The sequence below is a fragment of the Herpailurus yagouaroundi genome, unplaced genomic scaffold, assembly GCF_014898765.1.
Source record: "Herpailurus yagouaroundi ecotype Mexico unplaced genomic scaffold, PumYag 161, whole genome shotgun sequence".
Classification (NCBI taxonomy): domain Eukaryota; kingdom Metazoa; phylum Chordata; class Mammalia; order Carnivora; family Felidae; genus Herpailurus; species Herpailurus yagouaroundi.
Genome location: NW_024412402.1, coordinates 4686909 through 4710170, shown reverse-complemented (window position 1 = coordinate 4710170; position 23262 = coordinate 4686909). Strand labels below are relative to the sequence as shown.

The window sequence follows — 23262 nt, the reverse complement described above, 5'->3', positions numbered from 1 at the left end:
CAGCAAATTAAAATATCTGGAATATTAAGAAATATATCTTGAATATATAAATATTAATAAATATATCTTGCTCCTAAAGTTTATCTCTTTCCAATAACAGCTAGGAAAAGAAGAGCCGGACCATGATCAGAGTCTCACCAGGCCTAAGGGAATAATGTAGCTAACACAAAGTAGAAGGGAAGGGGAGGGGCTTAGAAATGGGAGAATGAGGAGTCACTGTTTATTTATTTATATTTTTTTAACAGGAGAAAAGTATACATTTTATTAAATTTCTACATGTCTGTGGGGGCCTTGGTATGATAATGAAGCCCTGGAGAAGTGACTAGAGCAGGAAGCTTTCATACCTTTTTTTTAAGACAAGAAACGGTAAGTTTGTGAAGAAACGACAAGACCAGGAGTCAGGGCTGGGGGCAGTAAACTGGGAGAAGCAACATGAGCTATATGAGAGAAGCAAACCTAGCGGAAGATGAGGCTATTTTAATAAGCTTGTACATAAGATCCATTTCAGGGGCGCCTGGGTGGCGCAGTCGGTTAAGCGTCCGACTTCGGCCAGGTCACGATCTCGCGGTCCGTGAGTTCGAGCCCCGCGTCGGGCTCTGGGCTGATGGCTCGGAGCCTGGAGCCTGTTTCCGATTCTGTGTCTCCCTCTCTCTCTGCCCCTACCCCATTCATGCTCTGTCTCTCTCTGTCCCAAAAATAAATAAAAAACGTTGAAAAAAAAAATTAAAAAAAAAAAAAAAAAAAAGATCCATTTCAATGTCCGTTCCCAGGCTCTGGTGATAAGAGCCTCCTGGTACAGGGAGGGCTCCCTTCCTGTAGGAAATTTTATGGCCTGTTTTTAGGTAGAAAAGGGGAGGTCAGGAGCCCTTCCTGCATCTGCTGTTTCTCAAGTGCCTTCAGCTCAGTATGCTGAAGTGGCATATTTTGGAATACGTGTCCTAAACTCCTTCAAGGACAAGGGGAGGACTGGAAGAAAATGTAGAGGATTCCTCTCTTCCCTTAAATTGTATTACTTCATGTTTTTTTCTTCTGCAATTTTAATTTAATTTATTTTTTAAGTTTATTTATTTATTTTGAGCAAAAGAGAAAAAGAGGGAGAGAGAAGACGAGGGAGAGAATCCTAAGCAGGCTCCTTGCTGTCAGTGCAGAGCCCCACCTCACCACTGCAAGACCATGACCTAAGCTGAAATCAGGAGTCTGACCTTTAACCCACTGAGCAACCGGAAGTTCCTGCAATTTTAATTTAAATCGCACATCTATGTAGTTTAAATGCACACACATAGTTCAATTTCATATATGTAGTTTTAAAGAATCGACCAATTCCAAAAAACTTCCTATGATAAACTGAAGTCTCTAATCCCTTTACTCCATTTTCCTGTCCCTAGAGGCCAACGTTTTCAAATACTTTAATTTGACTCTTGATTTTTACTTCCATATTGCTAATTAACATGCTTGTTATTTTTCACATTAGACTTTTATTGGCTTTCTACTAGGAAAGATCAGGATTTAGCTCTCCTCTCTCTCCCCATCTCCACTATGCATGAGCACCCCTTAAATCTCCCAATATTTTAAATATCACTATCATAATATTAATTAGATTAACACTTAATATTCATATTATTGACTATAAAAATGTCATTCACAACACAATCATGTAGAAAACTATAAATACTTTTCCTTCCTTATGCCATTTTCTACTTTTCCTAAAGTTGATTTTTCTTTTTTCTTTTTTTTTTTTGTTTATTTATTTAATTTAAATCCAAGTTAGTTAACATCTAGTGTAATAATGATGTCAGGAATAGAATTTAGTGATTCATCACTTACATATAACACCCAGTGCTCATCCCCACACGTGCTCTCCTTAATGCCCATTGCCCAATTAGCCAATCACCTCACCCAACACTCTGCCAGCAAACCTGTTTGTTCTCTGTATTTAAGAGTCTCTTATGGTTTGCCTCCCTCCCTCTCTGTTTTAAAAAAAAAAAAAATTTATGTTTATTTTTGAGAAAGAGAGAGATACAACATAAACAGGGGAGGGGAGAGAGAGAAAGAGAGAGAGGGAGAGAGAGAAAGAGAGAGAGGAGAGGAGACACAGAATCCGAGGCAGGCTCCAGCCTAACAGCTGTCAGCACAGACCCTGATGCGGGGCTCGAACTTATGAACCTTGAGATCATGACCTGAGCCGAAGCTGGACACTCAACTGACTAAGCCACCCAGGCACCCCATCCCTCTTTGTTTTCATCTTTTTTTTTGCTTCCCTTCCCCTATGTTCATCTGCTGTATTTCTTAAATTCCACATATGAGTGAAATCATATGATTATTTGTCTTTCTCTGGCTGACTTATTTCGCTTAGCATAATATATTCTAGTTCCATCCACATTATTGCAAATGGCAAGATTTCATTCTGATTGCTGAGTAATATTCCATTGTGTGTGTATGTAGATATATATGTATATGTATGCATACATGTATATATATACACACACCACATCTTCTTTATCTATTCATCAGTTGATGGACATGTGGGCTCTTTCCATACTTAGGCTATTGTCAATACTGCTGTTATGAACATTGGGGTACATGTGCCCCTATGAATCAGCACTCCCATATCATTTGGATAAAATCCTAGTAGTGTTATTGCTGGGTACAGGGTAGTTCTATTTTTAATATTTTGAGGAACCTCCATACTGTTTTCCAGAGTAGCTGCACCAGTTTGCATTCCCAGAGGAGTCACTGTTTAATGGGAACAGAGTTTCAGTTTGCAAGATGAAAAGTGGATGGATGGTGGTCATGACAGCACAATAATGTGTATGTACTTAATGTAACTCAACTGTAAATTTTTTTAAAGGCAATGTTTCCTGCAATATCATTCAGCCATTAAAAATAATGGTCATTCAGATTTCATAGCAACATGTATAAAAGGCTTATGATAGTGTGAAAGTTTTTAAACCAGAGCCAAAAAAAAATCAGTTAATATCCAAAACATAAAGAACCCACACAACTCAATACTGAAAAAACTAATAATCCAATTAAAAAATGGCAGAAGGGGGTACCTGGGTGGCTCAGTCGGTTAAGCATCCAACTCTTAATTTCGACTAAGGTCATGATCTTGCAGTTCATGAGATGGAGCCCCGAGTCAGGCTCTAAGCTGACAATGTGGAGCCTGCTTGGGGTTCTCTCCCTCTCTCTCTGCCCCTCCCCCACTCATCACATGCGCTCATGCTCTCTCTCTCTCTCTCTCAAAACAAATAAATAAATTTTTTAAAAAAGGGCAGAAGATCTGCATAGACGTTTTCCCAAAGAAGACATGAAGATGGTCAATAGGCACATGGAAAAATGCTCAGTATCACCAATCACGACGTAAATGCAAATCAAAACCACAATGAGATATCAACTCACACTTGTTAGGATGGCTAGTATCAAAAAGACAAGAAATAGCAAGTGTTGGTGAGGATGTAGAGAATAGGGAACCCTTGTGTATGTACCGTTGGTGGGAATGTAAATATGCACAGCCACTGTCAGAACTACCATATCATTCAGTAATCCTACTTCTGGGTACTTATCTAAAGAAAACAAAAACAGTAACTCCAGAAGATATCTGCACCTCCATGTTCAATGTAGCATTATTTACAACAGCCAAGACACAGCAACAACCTAAATTTCCATCAGTGGATGAATAGATAAAGAAGATGTGGTATATGTAGACAGTAAACCCTTGGTTTGTGAGCTTAATTCATTCCAGAAACACGCTTGTAATCCAAAGCACTTGTATATGTAAGCAAATTTCCCCATAAGAAATAATGGAAACTCAGATGATTTGTTCCACAACCTAAAAATATTTATATAGAAATGATTACAATACTTTAATATAATACAAAATAATAAAGAAAATACAAAATATAAAGAAAAACAAATTAATTTGTACTTTCTTTGAAAACCTATGGGGCGCCTGGGTGGCGCAGTCGGTTAAGCATCCGACTTCAGCCAGGTCACGATCTCGCGGTCCGTGAGTTCGAGCCCCGCATCAGGCTCTGGGCTGATGGCTCGGAGCCTGGAGCCTGTTTCCGATTCTGTGTCTCCCTCTCTCTCTGCCCCTCCCCCGTTCATGCTCTGTCTCTCTCTGTCCCAAAAATAAATTAAAAAAAAAAAAAAAAAAGAAAGAAAAGCTTCATGACTGGGGTAAGGGAGACAAGAGAAAGGAGGGTTACTGTGTAGGATGACTTTCACTATCACTAAGGGAATCACTGCTATCTATTGGCTCAATGGAATCTTTTTCTGCATGGGCCATTGTATATGTTTGCATAGATGTACACTACCGTACAACATTAATAAACTCTTGTCATATACTGTTATTTATTTCATTTTTTAATACTGTATTTAATGTAACTGGCAATAAGGCAGCAGAGGAAAGGGTCTGTATCTGCAGGAAGCCTGACCTAGAATGAAGCAAAGCATTCCTAAGCTCACTCTTGGATGGAAAAGCAAAGGACTGCTCATAGGTGCTCTGAACTGACAAAAAATACACTAGTGCCAGTTGTAGGGCCCTTCCAACGTTCTAAAAAAATCACTGATTTCTACCAAACACGGCAACCTGAGACCAAGCATCCAAGCATGGGACACAGTCACCCACAATCCCGCAGAGAGAGAGAGAGAGAGAGACAGAGAGAGAGAGAGAGAGAGGAACCACCGGCTCAGTTGTGATCATGTGACGTTTGGTATCACGTACTACTCATATTGCAAGGCATTGCTCGTTTATCAAGTTAAAATTTATTAGAAATGTCTGCTCACTTTGCAGAACACTCACAGAACAAGTTACTCACAATCCAAGGATTTACTGTATACAGTGGAATATTATTCAGCCATAAATAAGGATATCTTACCATTTGTGACAACATGGTTAAGGGCATTTTGCTAAATAAAGTAAGAGACAGAGAAAGACAAAGAAAATACCATATGATCTCATTTATATATAGAATCTTTAAAACAAAACAAAACAAAAACCCCAAACTCATAGATATACAGAACAGATCAGTGATTTCAAGAGATGAGCGGGTAAGGTTAGGTGAATGGGCGAAGGAAGTTAAAAGGTACAAAAATAAGTTAAGCAATGGGAATGTAATATACAACATGGTGACAATAGTCAATAATACTGTATTGTATATTTAAAAGCTACTAAGAGAATAAATCTTAAAAGTCCTCATCACAAGAAAAAAATGGTTTTGTAACTGTGTGGTGACACATGTTAACTAGACTTACTGTGGTGATCATTTTGCAACAATACAAATATTATCCATTATGTTTTACACCTGAAACTAATATAATGTTAAGTCAATTATACCTCAATTTTAAAAAGTTTACATACAAGGTTCTGGAAGGCTCAGTCAGTTAAGCATTAGACTCTTGGTTTCAGCTCAGGTCATGATCTCACGGTTTCATGAGTTTGAGTCCCACATAGGGTTCTGCAGTGACAGCACAGAGCCTGCTTGGGATCCTCTCTTTCCCTCTCTCTCTGCCCCTCTCCCACTCACATTGTGTCTGTCTCTCTCAAAATAAATAAATGAACTTTTAAAAAGTCTACATACAATATGAGTATAATTGTTCAAAATAAATCTATAGAAATGGGGCAAAGACTAGCAGGAGATACATTAAAGTGCTAACAGAGAATGTGACCCACATTTTCTCCCACTCTGTTCTTTTATTATTTTTTCTAAGTTTATTTTTGAGAGTGAGAGAGTGTGAGGAGGCGGGGACAGAGAGAAAAAGAGACGGAGAATCCCAAGCAGCACAGAGCCCCACGTGGGGCTGGAACCCATGAACCATGAGATCATGGCCTGAGCTGAACAGTTGAATGCTTAACTGACTGAGCCACCCAGGGTACCCAAGCCCCACTCTGTTCTATATTTCAAAAAGTTTTATACAGATAAAAAGTTTTATAGTGAAAAAAAGTTTCTATTATTTAAAAATGTTTAAAGCAAAGAAGATTCCTCCCTTACCATAAGGGTTTCTTTACACCACTTCATGTCCCTACTAACCACACAGAGAAATAATGTACTAAAGAGTTATTGGTCTTTTTCATTTATTTCCATGTATTGATTGAGTGCTATTTAAGAGCAGGGCACTGTCCTAAATACTGGGGATACAGGGCAAACAAGAAAAAACTCCCTGCTCTCATGGAATTTTTATTCTAGTGGAGGAACACAAACAAAAAGTACTAGACATTGATAGTGCTATGCAGAGAATTAAAATAGGAAATATAATTAATAATAGCATTTTTAGATTGGGACATTGGGGAAGCTCAAAGGACATGAGACTTGAGCTGATACTGTAATAAGAATCAGACTTGGAAAGACAGATGAGAGCCAATGCCAAGACCCTGAGCAAAAATAAATGTGCCCAGTTTGAGGAACCGAAAGAGCCACTGTGTCTGGGGGACACTGGGTGAGGGAGCTGTATGAGGTGAAGACGTTGCTCCTTCCTTCAGGAACTTGTGGCGAAACAGAGCTCAGTGGTCATACAGACAGTTCCTGACACTTCTCTTTTGGCATGAGCTTTCAAGAGAACTCCAAATTCAGAATATTCTGCAGAGCAGAAAAGTCAGGACTTTTTAAGAAAAAGAATTAAGTTTCCTTTTTCTTTTTCCTGTAGACTACAGCTTCCTCATGTGTAATCAAAGGGACTGCATGACAATGTTAGCCTCAGAGAGAAAGCAGACGTAATGTATATTCCATAGAACCAGCCATGCTAAAAAATCCAAATGGTTTTCCAAATTCAAGACTTACTTATCCTTCCCGAATTCAAATTTCCCAGGCCCAACTCGAAGCAGGTAGCCACGGAGCCACTGAGGAAAATGCCCTCGGACGCAAGCAGAGACAATCTGTGGTGTCTCCTCCACCGTGGTTACTAGTGGTGCAATACATGGAAGCCTCTCTTGCTTACTGAAGATTGCCTTCTTCTGACGAGTACTTTCCACATACTTCTTCAAAACTGTGAAGAGGAAACCAGGAGCACAAAAAATTTTTACCAATCTTCCATAAACATGCCTGTTTCTCCCTCAGACAATATTCTTATCTACTGGTAAAAGAAAAGTAAACCTATATATAGGTCCAAATATAGTCTCCAAATTCCTCTCTTCCCTCATTGTCAGACCATCAACTCTCTGGATCTCCATTTGTGAAGCACAACAATCCTCTTTGTATTCTTGCAGTACACTCAGGACTTAATTATTATTATCATTTTTCATAGTTGAACAATACTCCTCTTTTCACAAGACTGAATCTACATATTAACCCAAGATGTGCTAACAGCAACCTCATTTTAGGATTTTTAAAAAATGACCACTAGGGGCGCCTGGGTGGCTCAGTCAGTTGAGCGAATGACTTGATTTCCACTCAGGTCATGATCTCATGGTTCATGGGATCCAGCACCTTGTTGGGGTCTGCACTGACAGCACAGAGCCTGCTTGGGATTCTCTCTCTCCCTCTCTCTCTGCCCCTCCTCTACTCAGGCGAGTGCACTCTCTCTAAATAAGGAAAGAAAAGAAAAGAAAAGGAAAGAAAAGGAAAGGAAAGGAAAGGAAAGGAAAGGAAAGAAAAGAAAAGAAAAGAAAAGAAAAGAAAAGAAAAGAAAAGAAAAGAAAAGAAAAGAAAAGCTTAAAAAAAATGACCAGTATTCATTACTATCATAATTACTTTTGATCCACCAGAATGGGATCCCAAAGATTTCCCAGCGATTTATAAGAATTTAGTAGGGTCTGTAGTTCAGCTTCTTCCATTTTAATGGCATACACTTGAACGTGCATGGCATTTTCTAAAAGAAGGGTAGGGGCGCCTGGGTGGCGCAGTCGGTTAAGCGTCCGACTTCAGCCAGGTCACGATCTTGCGGTCCGTGAGTTCGAGCCCCGCGTCGGGCTCTGGGCTGATGGCTCAGAGCCTGGAGCCTGTTTCCGATTCTGTGTCTCCCTCTCTCTCTGCCCCTCCCCTGTTCATGTTCTGTCTCTCTCTGTCCCAAAAATAAATAAACGTTGAAAAAAAAATTTAAAAAAAAAAATAAAAGAAGGGTATCATAAATTAAATTAAGCAGTGATACTTGGTCTGAAATTACTTGAAGTTCAAAAGCCACAAGAAGAAAAAATCATTATTATATAATAAGAAGGTAAAAATTATCCCTGTTAAGGGCACCTGGGTGGCTCAATCAGTTAAGCATCTGACTTCGGCTCAGGTCATGATCTCACGGTTCATGAGTTTGAACCCCACATCGGGCTCTGTGTTGACAGCTCAGAGCCCGGAGCCTGCTTCAGATGCTGTGTCTCCCTCTCTCTGCCCTCCTCTGCTTGCACTCTATCTCTTGAAAATAAATACTAAAAAAATTTTTTTAATTATCCGTCTTCATATTTATTTCGTGTTCGTTCACAAGGTAGTGTTGCCTAACACAGAGGGATAGTCAGATATATAATTAACTAGTGCCTTATTTTACTTAAAATTTTAACAGTGATACAGAAGTCTAAACTAGAAAAACTAACACATAGAGACCTTATTTTTCTCAAGAAGTGAGATTTGCATTATTTTAGCCAAATATTTTACAGTGTTATATCTATTATCCCATTTCTTTCAAATCTTCATAAAATTTGGTTTAGAGTACATGATTCCTTCTACTTTCCAATAATAAACAATTCAGTCAAACCCAACTATTTTCTGAATTCCCAAATAAAATTGACTCCTACCCTGAACGCCCTTCCTACTAATCTACCCGTAAGGAAATTCTAGTATTGTTCAAATTTTATCTCAAATGCTACTTCCTTTAAGAGGAAGTATACTGTAATATTTAAGAAGAGTATTGGCCCAGGTCCTGCCTGGCTGCAGATTGCTAGGGTTCAAATCCTGGCCTGCTGTTTTCCAAATAAATAACCTTTCTAATGAGGATAATAACATGGCTATAAATAATAAATGAGTTAAGTTATGTAAAGTTTTTAGAAAATAGTAAATACTCAAAAATGCCATCATTATTTCCATAGCTTTTAACAATCAATCCAACAAGATGTAACATCATCTTCCTTTGAATTATGTATTCATTCAACAAAGGGGTAACTGGTAAGGGATAAAAAGTATTAGAACCTGATGTAGGGATGGCTGGGTGGTTCAGTGAGTTGAGAGTCTGACTCTTGATTTCAGCTCAGGTCATGATCTAATGGTTTGTGAGATCCAGCCAAATGTTGGGCTCCATGCAGACAGTATGGAGCCTACTTGGGATTCTCTCTCCTTCTTTCTCTGCCCTGCTCACATGTGCTCATGCACACTCTCAAAATAAATGGATAGACTTAAAAAATAAAACCTGATGTGGGCACCTGGGTGGCTCAGTCGGTTGAGAGTCTGACTCCGGCTCAGGTCATGATTTCATGGTTCATGGGTTTGAGCACCTCATTGGGCTCTGTGCTGACAACTGGAGCCTGGAGTCTGCTTCAGATTCTGTGTCTCCCTCTCTCTCTGCTCCTCCCCTACTTGTGCTCTCTGTCTCCCTCTCAAAAATGAATAAACATTTAAAAAAAAATTTTTAAACCTGATGTAAAGGAATTCACTGCCTAATAAACAAACAGACCATTTATACTGTAATCCACATTTTGAGCACTGTTTCTCAAAGTATAGTCTGAGAACTACTTGGAACAGAAATAGATATTACTGCTGAAATGGAGATTCAGGGACTTCATCTTGGACCTAATCAGAATCTCTAGGGTATAGCAAGCAAGTATTCTTAGTCACACTAAAATATGAGAACCACACTATTGGAAGTGGAGGTATAAACAGGATGTTTTGCAAATCTGGAAGGTGGAAACCCTTGGTTATTTATCGTACTACTTTTATTTATATTCTGCATATTCATCTCACTCTCCTCTTTTATTAACATAAATATCCTGAGGTCAGTTTTTACTCCTCTCACTTAAGTAGAATTACATTGAATACGCTGATTGGACAATGGTCTGAATAGAGATTCAATAATTTAAAACATCTTTACATTTTAGAAAAAGTTTATGTGTGTATCCATTCTGTACTCCATAGCATACTATTGGCAGTTTATTATATACTCTTCAGACTTTTCACAACATTGGATATTGTGTTCTAGACCTCCTTAAACCCCTTTCTATTATTGGTTCCTGAGACACTGCACTTTTCTAACTTCCCTGCTCCCTCTTTGTTTGCTTATTGCTAGCTTCACTTATTAGCTGACAGCCTTGGGTAAGTTACTAACCACTCTGAGCCTCAAGTTTTTCAATGATAAAATGGGGGTGCCGTGGGGATAAAAGAAAGGTAATTCTTCCTATTTATGTTGGTTGTCATAACTAAATATAATGATAGTAGAGCATTTGCAAACATTATTAACTCCCTTTATTAGCCCCTCTTCCCCTTATCACCTCAGGAGTGTGTTCCTAAAGTCTGATCTTGGATCTTTACTCTTTAATGTCAGCACACTTCCTCAGTAGTCTCATCTAGTCCCTTAAGTACTTCTTGCAGACGATTCTCAACATGTCAAAAGAGAATTCTTCATTTTCCCCCTTCTAAATCAATTTTTCCCACATACGAAATCACCTAGCTTCAAAATCTCTGTGGGCCTTGAACTCCTCTTCTTCGCTGTCCCCTCACATTCACTAAGTGGTTAAGTTCTGCTGAGTATACCAGGACAGAGCCAGGAAGAGAATGCTAAGGGGATGATATAGGGTAGGTGTAAATTACTAGGGCTCAGTTTACAAGGGTTTCTGGGGGCAAATCCTTTGTAAGGATTTTTATTGTGTCCACGCAACCGGGGCAGCACCTCCAATTTTTCTTCTGGACCAAACCTGTCCTCATCAGCATTGATGCTTCCACTTATCTTGCCATATCAGTCACTTTCTTTCTACTGTCCTAATATAGGCCCTCACAACCTCTTAGATGATATTATCACAGCCTCTTAATCAGATGAAATTAGAGAGGGAAGCTATCTCCTATGCCAGAGCCTCCGAACAGGTGGGATGGCCAGAGGCTCCAGGCCACTTGCCTCCAGTTTTAAACAGCTCATGGAGCTCTAGATCCCAATTTACTCCAGTGTGAGCTAGAGTTATTATCATTTTCTTTTTTTTTTAAGTTTATTTATTTATTTTGAGAGAGAGCGTGTGCGTGCGTGCGTGAGCGGGGGAAGGGCAGAGAGAGGAAGAGAGAGAATCCCAAGCAGGCTCCTTGGCTGTCAGCACAGAGCCTGATGCTGGTCTCCATCCATGAACCATGAGATCATGACCTGAGCCGAATCCAAGAGTTGGATACTTAACCAACTAAGCCACCCAGGCACCCCAATATTATCACTTTCTATGCATGGTATCATGTGGAAAAGGTTGGGAAGCACTGCTACTAAATTAATCTAAGTACAGATCTGATTGTATCATATAATCCTCCAAAAGCCTTCCGAAATGACTCCTCACTGTCTACCAAGTAAAGTCTAAACCACTTGGCCAACCACTGAAGGCACTGCACAGGCTCACACCAACCTACCTGTCCAGAACTACCCCTGCCCGCCCCCGCACTAAGGTCTTCTGTTCCAGCCAAACTAAAACACTTCCTATTTTCTTCTCCTCATCATAATTATACCCTTCTCAGGGAACCTGGGTGGCTCAGTCAGGTAATAATCTGACTTCAGCTCAGGTCATGGTCTCGCGGTTTGGGAGTTTGAACCCCACATCAGGCTCTGTGCTGACAGCTTGGAGCCTGGAACCTGGGCAGGATTCTGTGTCTCCCTCTCTCTGCCCCTCCCCCGCTCACACTCTGTCTTTCTCTCTCAAGAATAAATAAATTATATCTGTCTCTTCAACTAGGGTATTTCCTATCTCCTCCAGGTGAAATTCACTTACCCTATTCATCCTTCGGGATTCAGTACGCATGTCACCCACTTCATAAACACAACATTCCCATTTCCTATAGCAAGAACTAATTCTCCTTAGTCTGAACTCACACAGCATCTATTTCAGCTCTGTTAGGGCACTTACCTTACTCTGTCTTGTGCAATAAAGATGAATATACTTTATTAGTGGTATTCCTTGAGTACAGAGTCACTTGTTTTTACTCCCACTCCAGTACCTAACACATTGCTTTGCATACTGCAACCACTAAATTGTTCAACAATTTTCTAGGGCATATCGGTATGATTTCTGTTAGCTCAGCATCAGCCAATTTCAAGAAAGAAAATCAGGGGCGCCTGGGTGGCGCAGTCGGTTAAGCATCCGACATCAGCCAGGTCACGATCTCGCGGTCCGTGGGTTCGAGCCCCGCGTCAGGCTCTGGGCTGATGGCTCGGAGCCTGGAGCCTGTTTCCGATTCTGTGTCTCCCTCTCTCTCTGCCCCTCCCCCGTTCATGCTCTGTCTCTCTCTGTCCCAAAAATAAATAAAGGTTGAAAAAAAAATTTAAAAAAAAAAAAGAAAGAAAGAAAATCATGTAACAATAGTAGCTATAATAGAAAGCTACAAAACAATAACCAGAGGTTTTAAGGCAGTCCCCCAGAATGCAAATAAAAGAAACAAACATTTATATTAGGAAGTGTAGCGGTGATTTTCAATTGAGACAGGTCTAAATAGTGAATATTCTTCCTAGTGCATACACAACAGAATCCCTAAACCATGAATCCTGCCCCATGTTATGTAAAGTATGCAAACGAAAGGCTGTTTCCCTGACGAGTAAACAAATCGACTCAGCCTTCCGTAACTCCCAGCTCTGTGGTGTTGCTGTCTGTATCTGCTACACACAGAGTGAAAAGGTTCAGAAGCCCCCAGTATTCTTCAGGAAAGAGGCACAGAGTTCTAAGCCTGAGCAGGCAGAAGAGGAAGAAGGGGAGGAGAAAGGGGCGAATCCCTTACCTGAGATCCAACGTATCATCACAGAAAGGAAACCCACTGCAATGGTAGAAAGGTTGCTGACAAAATGGAGAAAGATCTGAAAAAACATTCTGGTATTACATTCAGTAGCAACAGATCTGTGATTTCCAAAACCTCACACTCACTTCCTGGTCTGTCTTTGGCTCACTGACAGGAAAGGAGGGAATGCGGGCAGGAGGCAGGGAGGTGGTGGTAAAGGGGCAGGGCTTCCAGATGCCTGCAAACTTTTAGTCTCCTTTCCACAAGAAGTATCCCAACCTATGATAAGTAGTTGTTTGAAATTCTGAAATTGGACCATCAATAGCGGTCTCCCTTCCTAAACTTTCCTCTTTTAAACTTGTCACATTACAATGAAGCCCCTTGATCCATGGGTTCCATTTCATTATGATGCTCCTCTCCTCTGAAAGGTTCACATCTCTGTCCTTACAGAATAAAGTCCAAATGTAGTCTGTCAATAAAGGACTCTACAATCAGGCCACAACCTACCTTTCCATTGTCTGCCTGCTTTGTACCATATCATCCTTCCTTTTCTTTTCCATTTAATTTACAAGACATTTTCTGATAATCTAGTATGATTAAGGCCCTGTGAAGGTATGCCCTAATGTATAATGATTAACAAACACTTTTGAGCACCAATGTATCAAATACTGTGCTACAAATTGAGAATATAAGAAAACAAGACTCAATCCCTCCTCTCTAGTGGTTTAGATGATACACTATTCCCTTCTGTGAATTCTCAGTTCAGGAAAAAGCCTATCCAACATACCATGTGTTTGTGTTTTTGTTCTTCTGTGCCATTTTAACAAACTTTCCCCTGCCTGAAATACCCTCCTTCTTTTCAAAAACCCATTTTACTACTTCTCTGACCCCTTTGCCAAATGCCTTCTAGTAACTCCAACTAAAAGGAATTAACTAGTACTGCACAGAAATATATATATATATATATATATTTTTTAATGTTTTTATTTATTTTTGAAGGAGAGAGACAGAGCATGAGCAGGGGAGGAGCAGAGAGAGAGGGAGACACAGAATTCGAAGCAGGCTCCAGGCTCTAAGGTGTCAGCACAGAGCCTGACGCAGGGTTCAAACTCTCGAACCGTAAGATCATGACCTGAGCCAAAGTCAGACACTTAACCAGCTGAGCCACACAGGCGCCCCTATTTTTTAACAGTTACTTATCATGTTTTCTTACCAAAGACATGTAAATGTATTTCAAGGAGTGGTTACAAATGTCAGAAGGGAGAACAAAAAGTATCTTAAACTATGCTGTATTCCCCACAATGCCTAGCAGAGTATGACGTACAAAGATATTCAATATATATTTTTATTGGTAACCAGTAACAAGTAATTTACAAACACGTGGAATTTTATTGAAATGAGTGATAGTAGAAGTGTAAATTAAAAGGCAATGGTATTTCTGGAATAGCCTATCTCCAGTTGTTAATTATTCACAGAATTATTCTTGCTTATGTGGATGGTACCAAAGACATCAAAATTTAATAAAAATCTGTCTTATTTAGGCTTTTAGGAACTTTTATCCTAGTAAACACATTTTGACTAAAAATCAGTTCCCTAGGTGTGTTTTTTGTTTTTTCCTTTAAGGAGTCTCCATGCTCAAGACAAAGCCCAACACCAGGCTTGAATTCACAATCCTGAGATCAAGACCTGAGCCAAGATCAAGATTAAAGTCGGTTAAAGGCTTAACCGACTGAGCCACCCAGGCACCCTAGTCTTAATCATACCAAATGAAATGATCAGACCAATTCTCTGAACTGCACAGGAAAGACCCTGATGTTTGACAATGGTGACACTAACAAGATATAACAAGTATATTATGAAATGTACTCTGAAACAATCTGTTAACCTTATCTTTCTCAATAGTAATTAATGTTTAGAAAACAGTAACTCAGGAACATTTCTTAGTTATGATGTGCCAGTAGAGACATCTTTGTTTTTAGAACATTAAAAAATTCTGTAAGGTAACAGACTAACTCAAAATCCAGGTGATATGTCATATCAACTCAAATATAGTCTTCTGGCTACACTGTTATTTTAAAATTCCATTTCTAAGAGTTACTTCACTGACCTCCAAACTATCCTGTGTCATTAGCATATCCCTCCACAAATCTAATAATTTTTTCTACCTAACCCATATTTTTAGTAAACATTTTATTTTACGGTTTTCAATCCTTTTATGTTATGTGGTATATTTGCCTTAAAATAGCAATCTGATTGCTGTTCTGGCAGTCAAATTAGATTTTACATTTACAAGGCAGCAAGGCACACCTGCTGTCCACCAGAAGAATATCAAATTCCCTGTGGTGCTGTTTATAAATATGCTCAAATTTGTGATTGCTTATATATGTAAAATAGATATAAAATAGATTGAATGATCTATATGACTGAAAAATGTGTGCTGTGATTTTTAAAAACCTGATTAACATAGTTATCACACATAATTATATAACATATTAAAAGTTTTCAATAAAATCATAGCAATACCTTTGAACATTTTTTATAGGTTGTTGTTTTTTTTTTTTTTTTTAAGCTAGATGAGTATTAGAGATCCTCTAATTGAAATTCAATTAATGAATCATAACAGGTTTGAAATGACTTACCAAGGCTGTCTTCTTGTTTGGCGAATTTTTACTCGTGGATCACTAACTTTTATCCCATATCACACAATGGCTAAGGTTTCTAAGTATAATTTATTAACTACACCACTGATAAGGTTGATATGTAAAAAAGCCAACTCATATAAAGTTCTGATTAGTAATTTCTGGTTTTTATTTTATCACTTTTACCACAAGAAAATAATTTTAAACCAAGAATTTTTATTAGCCATATATTGTAACTAATGGAGAAAATAATCAAATGGTAACATTAAATAGCAATAGCTTAGCTATATCTTACTACATATTGTGACACTGGACAAATTATCTTTGGGTTTTGTTTTTTTTATGATGTTGACCATGAAAAACATTTTAAAACTATCTCCACAGCTACCTATCTGCTACTTAGAGTACTGCAAAGAAAAAGTGCAATATTGTTACATATTACCAAATTAACTCATTGAGTCCTCTTTTAGAAATTTAAGAAATGCTAGGAGGTTTAAGGAAAAAAAAAAGAACCTACATACAATTTAAATAATTTACACTTTTATGAAATATGCCAAATATTTAAGCCTCAAAAAAAAAGGTACATACTTCATATTATTGTCCAGCATAAAGCCCCTTTTAAATCTAGAAAAGAAATTCAAGCAGTTTCCCCTTCTATGTTTAAGGTACACAGTTTCTTTAACAACTAGAGAGGTGTCAGAGCATAAATGTCATTCTCTTAATACAACAACAATGGGCTTAAATTCTCAGCTTATTTTAAGTACAAATTTTATCTGTGCAGTGTGTTTGCAATCACTGTAAATCTCTGTCTCAGGAGCTCTCTTTTTTGTATTAGAAAGTTTTCAATAGTATTGGCTTCTTTGAAGAGTCCATCTATCTCGTCAATATAAGATGCATCTACTGCTGCTCTCTCACTAATGAGGAAAAAAAATTTTATGTTAAACTAAATAGTAATAACATCTAGTGACACTATTATAGTGATGTTTTCTATTATGGCTATACTAGTTAGCTACTCATTTAAATAGCTTTGCACATTAAAAAACTTCATTAATTTACAAACACTTCAATAAAAGTTAAATTAGTCACATAAATATTTTTAACTATTCAAAGTCTCCTGACAGGGCAAACTATGTATCTTACATTATAATTCTAATATTAAACTACATACATTATTTTAACAGTCACACAAACCATCATCCGAATACTATGATTGTCCAGTAGTTTAAAAAACAAATACCTAATAAGCTTGATAATCTCAGAGCAATAAAATATTTAAATTCAGTCAGTCCTCAAATATATAGACATAATATTTAAATATTTCATAAATATTTTATATTTCATATCACTCTTATTATCATTAACTTCAATAAATGACAGTTTTCTCAAAGAAGTTTTTTTGTAACATGTTAAATGTTATATCATCTAATTAGAGACCAAAATATATCCAGCCTAATATTTAGCTCTGGTAATAACAAAACAAGGGATGTTTAGTGGAAAAGTTGGGATTAATCTTCAAAAATAACCAATTAATCTATTATAAATGAGATAGAATAAAAAAACTGAAATTACAATTGCTGGATAGGTCTGCAACCACTGAATTAAACTTCCTATTACAGAGTTTCCAGAAAAAATTATTTCTAAGATAAAGATTCATGAGGTTATGCTATAAGTACTTGCCTTAAGATCTTTGCATATGCAGACAACATTAGATTAATTTCTTTGCTCATGTCTGTTCAAAAAAAATCACCAAGTTATGAACTGTAACAAATTTTCTGTATTATAAAATCAATGTATAGAAATATAAGCATTTTATATATCACCATTCAAATCTTTCTCCAGGGATTCATCTTTATAAAATAGTCCAGAGCTTTCAGACAAAGAGGAATCTGATTTTCCAAGAGAGGACAGATGTGGACTATCTGGCATTTGAGGCTAATAGAAGAAAGTAAAGAAAATAGATAAACAGTCAACAAGATCCTTAGGACATATGCATTCTGCTGTCCAAAAAGGCAAATAAAACATCTTTCAGATAAAAAAGCACACATGCTAGAAATTATATGTGCTCATGTCCTAATCAGCCATTTAAAATTTTATTATCAAGAAAACTTTTAGGCCTAACAAGCACCTTGTTCAACATACTAAATTTTACTTTGGTTTTACATTAGACTTTGATTATGGTTTTAATCCCTTGATGGAAAAAGTTTCCTGTATCTTGCACCGGTAGATATTCCCATAGCAATATAGTAAAACTTTCACTTAGACAATAGCCAAATGCTGGCAAAATTATGCAAGATTACATAATCTTTAAGGAAGCAAATAATGTTCCAAATGCAAACAGATCAACTGGCAGAGGTAGTAGTGAAGAAGAGCAGGATACAATGCTCTTAATTTAAAATATCAGCAACTATAGTACCTAGGTATCCTTATTATAGCAAAATACTTATGTAAAACCCAAGTATCACATATGCATGAACATGAACCCATTTCTGTCTCTACATCACGAATTAGAACAAAGAAGTCTCCCAATAGTTTCTCGAAGGCCTATACTAGTTGATGAAAAAGCAGCTAGAGTCAACATAGTTCCTGCTGGGACAACCCCAGTCCTGGGAGTATGAAAACATTAAATTCCATTGATCAACAGAATTTTCTGAACTAGAAAATATTTGAGAAGTATAAAAAATAAAATCAAAGATTAAGGCTCCAGGAGCATATAGATTACCTCCAGCTCTCTTGGTCTCTTGCAATTTCTAGTATCAGGTTTTACAACTTGACTCGCCATCATATTCTGGAGGCAAGGGCTGCAAAGTTTAGAGGAATGCCAAATATAAGTACAAACTGCATGCTACAGCTTTTTTGAATCTTCCCCTTTCTTTCCAGTCCTGCTGATTTAATTTAGGATGTCATTATCTGTCACTTATCTGAACAACTCAATTTCTCCCTTCCCTATCCCATCCTATCAACTGCTATTTGGGCCATCTTTCAAAACTCTGATTACCGTATTTCTTCAACTCAAAAACCTTCCCACTATGCATTGCTCCAGAACAAATTCAATTTCCATGGAATGGCATCCAAAGTCCTAGATCACTTGCAGCCAATCTATCGTTCCCATGATTTTCATCTACTCCCTCTACATAGGATCAGCCAAACTAGTCTCTTTGGCACTTCTGCCTTGTTTCTGCCAGAATTTAAGATTCTTCTACCTTCAAAAAAATCTTAACATTGAAATATATCTTATAGTTCATCTAATCCAATGTCATTTTTCACAGATGTGAAAACAGGAGCAGAGACCGTTGACCGAGTTCAAACAAGTAAAACTGGGCCAGACTAGAACCAACCTCTTGGTACCTGAGTGTCTACTGTCCTATCTTACCTTAATATAGCATCAAACTTTCCTTTTAAATTACTTCCCCATGAATTCTGAAGATCACTTCTCCAGGAATCTGAAAGATTACATTTAAACTAACGAAAAATGTAAACAACTACAACGGGAGAGTCTCTACATCTCAGGAGATGATACTCAACTATCAATTTACTTTGCTTTAAACTCTGGTCCTGGATAATTGAAATGAATGTTTGCTTAGTCATATATCATACTCACACAAATAAGACACAAAGGCAGCAACAACAAATAATAGAGAAAGATGTCCTTTTGGTAAATTCCCTACAGCGCTCCTACACTCCTTCCAGCACCTTTAGGCGTCAAGAGCTGTAACGATAATACGCAGACAATATTACGCATGCCCAGTAGCGCTCACTTTGCCTTGAGAAGTTCGAAAAGAGAAGCCAACGTGAAAGCCGTTCTCTTTTCCCTTCCCCTTTTTCTCTTCCCTTTTCCTTCTACACCTCTTCTCTGCTCTCCCAGAGTAACAGAATGTGCATATCGATGAAATGAAAACTTCTAGAGCTAGGTAACTGTGCCTGTGCAAAAACAAGTCCGTTTTTCTGTCAGAACCTAGGTCCCAGCGGACTCCACAGGGCTGCCCCAAGAGGCTGGAAGTGCTCCTGTGACAAACCCCACGATGCAATCCAATGCTCTGGTGCCCTAGACATTACACGGCACTGCCCCTGTGTCTTACGCAACTTCTCCTAGTCTTCTCTTTCTTCTCAACGCCCAGTGGGCCCCTCAGACCTTTTCACCTGCCTTTTTTTCTCACTTCCCTCCCCGCTGCCTTTCCTCCCTAGTTGTGTTTCAGACCCATTAACGTCCCCGAGAGGAAGCGCCCATCCTCTTACTGCGCTGTTTCAGACTCTCAAGGGCGCATCCCTCCAGCCCCACCCCAAGCCTGGGCTACTACATGGCGTCCGCACCTTCTTCCTCAGCAAAAGCATGGGACTGAGGAGGCGCAGTGCGCGCGAGTGCGCATGCGAGTGCGCGGACTCCACGGCCTCCCAGCGGGCAGCGCAAGGGTCACGTGATGGACCGCGCAGCCGCCCTGGAGGCCAGCCCCGAGCCTGGCCAGGGGGTGTGGGGGCGAGGGGGCGAGGGGGCGGGGGCGCCGGGGGGGGGGAAGCCCTCGCGCACTTCACGAAGGGGTGGCTTTCTTCCATTGCTCTCCCGCTGTCCCCCTGGACTTGGAGTCTCTGAAATAAAAATCTACCCTTGCTTCCACGTGTGTATTTAGGGAATGTGGGAAGAATCTGAGTCTAGTCTCTCAAGAAAGAACATGAATTTAGAATTGCCCAAGAGAGGCTGGGGTGTGTCTCACCTGCTTGGAATCTCAGTAAAGGAACATGGGACCCCTGACACTACCTTTCAAGTAAAAGTTACATCCTGTCCCAGGTGGCACGTTTGAAGGAGGCGTTTAAAGCTGAATTCCCGCTGGCTCTCGAGCGAAACTTCCAGACCCAGACCCTCCGTTCCTTCGCTTCCTTTTCTTTGGTGCAACCACACTTTCAGAATCACACCCTTTTGGAAGATTGCTTTCTTGATATGCTGGTAGGTTTAGTCAATATTTTGAAATATGATTTCAAAAAATTTTGTAACATACGTGGCCCATGCACTTGGAAGTTAGTCTCATGAGTGCTCTCATGTGGTGACTTTGACCTGCAATTTCAAAGATAGACATTCTAAAGTTATGCCCAGTTATTTGATGTGGAAGGGGAAAAATATGACCTCATAAAACAAAGGTCAATAACCCCTAATAAATGCCAGTTACACACACTCACACCTTAGCGAACTATATGTAACTTAACATGGTTTTTCCGTTTGGCTTACCTAAATGTTAATTGTCATAAAGACTCGGGAGTTGTGTGTGTGTGTGTGTGTGTGTGTGTTTGTGTGTGTTTGTGTGTGTGTGTGTGTGTGTGTGTAATTTGTCGGCTGTTTGTGAAAAAGCCATTCGTTTTAAGTAAGTTCCCAGAAAATAGGTACTCAGTTTGTTTAATTTGATTTGCTAATATTGTGAAATAGAAGTTACTTAATCGACTAGATGATTAGGGTGCAGTTTTTGACAGTCTTTTTGGAATCCCTATCACCGTCTGAGGACTGATAGCAATCTGTGTTGCAATTTTCCCCATGTGTGGTAAAATGAGGGGGAAAAAGTAATGAGTTTTTCATAAAGCCACAGCATTCACTTGAAAGAATTGTCCTTTAGTCTGATACATGTCCTTCCTAGTTTTTTTGGTGTTAAAATGGTCTGTCATAAAATAAAAATATAAAGACTTTTAAGATTTTTAATGCCCTTACTTGGCAAATTATAAAGTTGCCCACTCTTCTGCATTGTTAACATTATTGTCACTATTATTTTTAATAGCCTATTAAATCCAATTCCTCTTCTAGCCTTCACATTGTATGGTATCTAAAGAGGTAGTTATCTAGTTCTTAAAGTACCTCCAGGAAAAATAATTCCACCTAATACATAAATGTTTACACCAAATTAAGAGAACACCATGGACATTTTATTTTTAAAATGTTATCTCCATTGGGGTGCCTGGGTGGCTCAGTCAGTTGAGCCTCTGACTCTTGATTTCTGCTCAGGTCATGATCTTACAGTCATGAGGTCAGGCTCCAGGCTGGGCATGCAGCCTACTTGGGTTTCTCTCTCTCCCTCTCCCCTGCTCACTCACTATCTCTCTAAGAAAAACAATAGTCATCTCTGTTGTAAAAACTAAATGAGTAAGAAATGAGAGTGTGTGGAAAGTTTTATAGTTGTCTAGTGCTTTATGGGCGCCTGTGTGGCTCAGTAGGGTAAGCGACCGACTCTTGATTTCAGCTCAGGTCCTGATCCCAGGGTTGTGTGATCGAGCCCCACACTGGGCTCTGTACTGAGTGTGGAGCCTCCTTAAGATTCTCTCTCTCCATCCCTCACTCCCTCTCTCTCCCTCCCTCCCTCACTCTCTCTCTCTCAAATAAAAATAAAAGGGGAAAAAACAGTAAAATTTTCAAAGGGCTATCATCATCTCATTTTAATCTTTACAAATAATCTTACGAAGTAGGTAAGACATGAAGCCATCTGGGTTGCTCTGTATCAGAAAAAAAAAAAAAAAAAGTTTATCCCAAAACTAAGAAAAGGGAAAATTGTGCACTTTACATCTTTACAGTTGGAGAAAAATCATTGGCGATGGGCCATTTAAAGTTAACGTGTTCCTGGGGGGTGCCTGGGTGGTTCAGCCAGTTAAGCATCCAACTTCGCCTCAGGTCATGATCTCACGGTTCAAGGGTTTGAGCCCCGCCTCTGGTGTGCTGACAGCTCAGAGCCCGGAGCCTGCTTCATATTCTGTGTCTCCCTCTCTGTCACTCCCCCACTCATGCTCTGTCTCTCTCTGTCTCTCAAAAATGAATAAACGTTAAAAAAATTTTCTAATAAAAAATAAAAATAATAAAATTAACTTGTTTGGTGCTCTGCTTCTGATCATTCTTTGACTCTATTTCATGCTTTCGTATTAATTAGCTATATGGAACACTACAGTTGGAGGATGGAAATCTGTTACTTCAATTTCAACCATGTGTGTATTCTTACCATATATTTCCTAAATGCATGATTTTTCTTTTTCTAGTAGTCTCTGCACCAAGCACCTCTGACCATCTCACCACAGACTTCCTTTGTAATCACTGCAGTGGACATGATGTTTTTATAACATTGTAAAATGAAAACCCTATTTTGTTAAAAAACAAAAAATAAACCAAACTCAACTAGCTGCTTATGGAAGCATTTGATTTCTAACTCTAGAACACCTCTGTTTCCATATAGGCTCTATACTGGCCAAAAAAGCAGAAACCAAAAGTCACTTTGCTACTTTCCTTGCTAGCACGGTAATACCATTTGGCACGTGTTCAAGAAAAAATTGTCCGGGGAATTTTGTTTCTGCTAATTACTTTCAAGGCTGTGATACCTTACTCTGCTTTTTTAAAATTACATTTCAGGTGCTATTATTACATTATAGGGATTATTCTAATAGGGCTGATTATTCAGCACCACAAGATAAGGGAAAAGTTTTGTGCTAAAGTGTGAATAGAAAATCTCAAAATAGAGAGAGATTAAAGTGAGAAAAGATGCTTCTAATTGACCAAGCAGGTGCTTTTTTAAAAGGGCTTGAAAGTACAGTACTTCTGAGAGAAAGGCAAAAGATTTGGAAGGGCCACAACTCCAACTTTTACAGCAGAAATTATCTCATTAAAATAGTGATTTTACATTAAAAGAAGTACGCAAATTCTCTGACTTTATTTCCAGTTCTACTGCCCTTGGAAAGAGCCCACATTTGAAGGCGGGTTCAAGGCGTGCCAGAACAGTCTCCTCCCTCCACCTCCTTCCTCCTTTCTC

The 23262-nt window shown here is 38.8% G+C and overlaps 2 protein-coding genes and 1 long non-coding RNA gene across 7 annotated transcripts in view; 1 reads left to right on the top strand and 2 right to left on the bottom strand.

The window, feature by feature from the left end:
- Positions 1-23262, bottom strand: part of BCO2 (beta-carotene oxygenase 2) — a 109735-nt gene that overhangs the window by 33521 nt on the left and 52952 nt on the right. The window contains exons 2-3 of one of the 3 annotated variants that reach the window (XM_040482983.1): positions 12867-12942; positions 6780-6984 (exon numbers count right to left, since the gene is read on the bottom strand). In XM_040482983.1, the coding sequence (XP_040338917.1) occupies positions 6780-6984; positions 12867-12885 (224 nt within the window). In that variant the 5' untranslated portion in view covers positions 12886-12942. Of the gene's footprint in view, positions 1-6779; positions 6985-12866; positions 13803-23262 lie in introns of those variants that run through there. The other 2 variants (XM_040482984.1, XM_040482982.1) reach the window with 2 other exon arrangements.
- On the top strand, positions 764-14203 carry LOC121035393 (uncharacterized). The gene is made up of 3 exons (XR_005792859.1): positions 764-904; positions 8496-8497; positions 14192-14203. It is a non-coding gene; the product is annotated as an uncharacterized LOC121035393 (long non-coding RNA).
- The window catches only part of TEX12 (testis expressed 12), a 60638-nt gene continuing 53023 nt past the window's right edge, over positions 15648-23262 (bottom strand). Inside the window, exons 1-5 of one of the 3 annotated variants that reach the window (XM_040483005.1) lie at positions 19811-19841; positions 18222-18300; positions 17323-17434; positions 17180-17231; positions 15648-16416 (exon numbers count right to left, since the gene is read on the bottom strand). In XM_040483005.1, coding sequence (XP_040338939.1) covers positions 16272-16416; positions 17180-17231; positions 17323-17434; positions 18222-18284 — 372 coding nt within the window. In that variant the 5' untranslated portion in view covers positions 18285-18300; positions 19811-19841 and the 3' untranslated portion in view covers positions 15648-16271. Of the gene's footprint in view, positions 16417-17179; positions 17232-17322; positions 17435-18221; positions 18301-19100; positions 19211-19810; positions 19842-23262 lie in introns of those variants that run through there. The other 2 variants (XM_040483004.1, XM_040483006.1) reach the window with 2 other exon arrangements.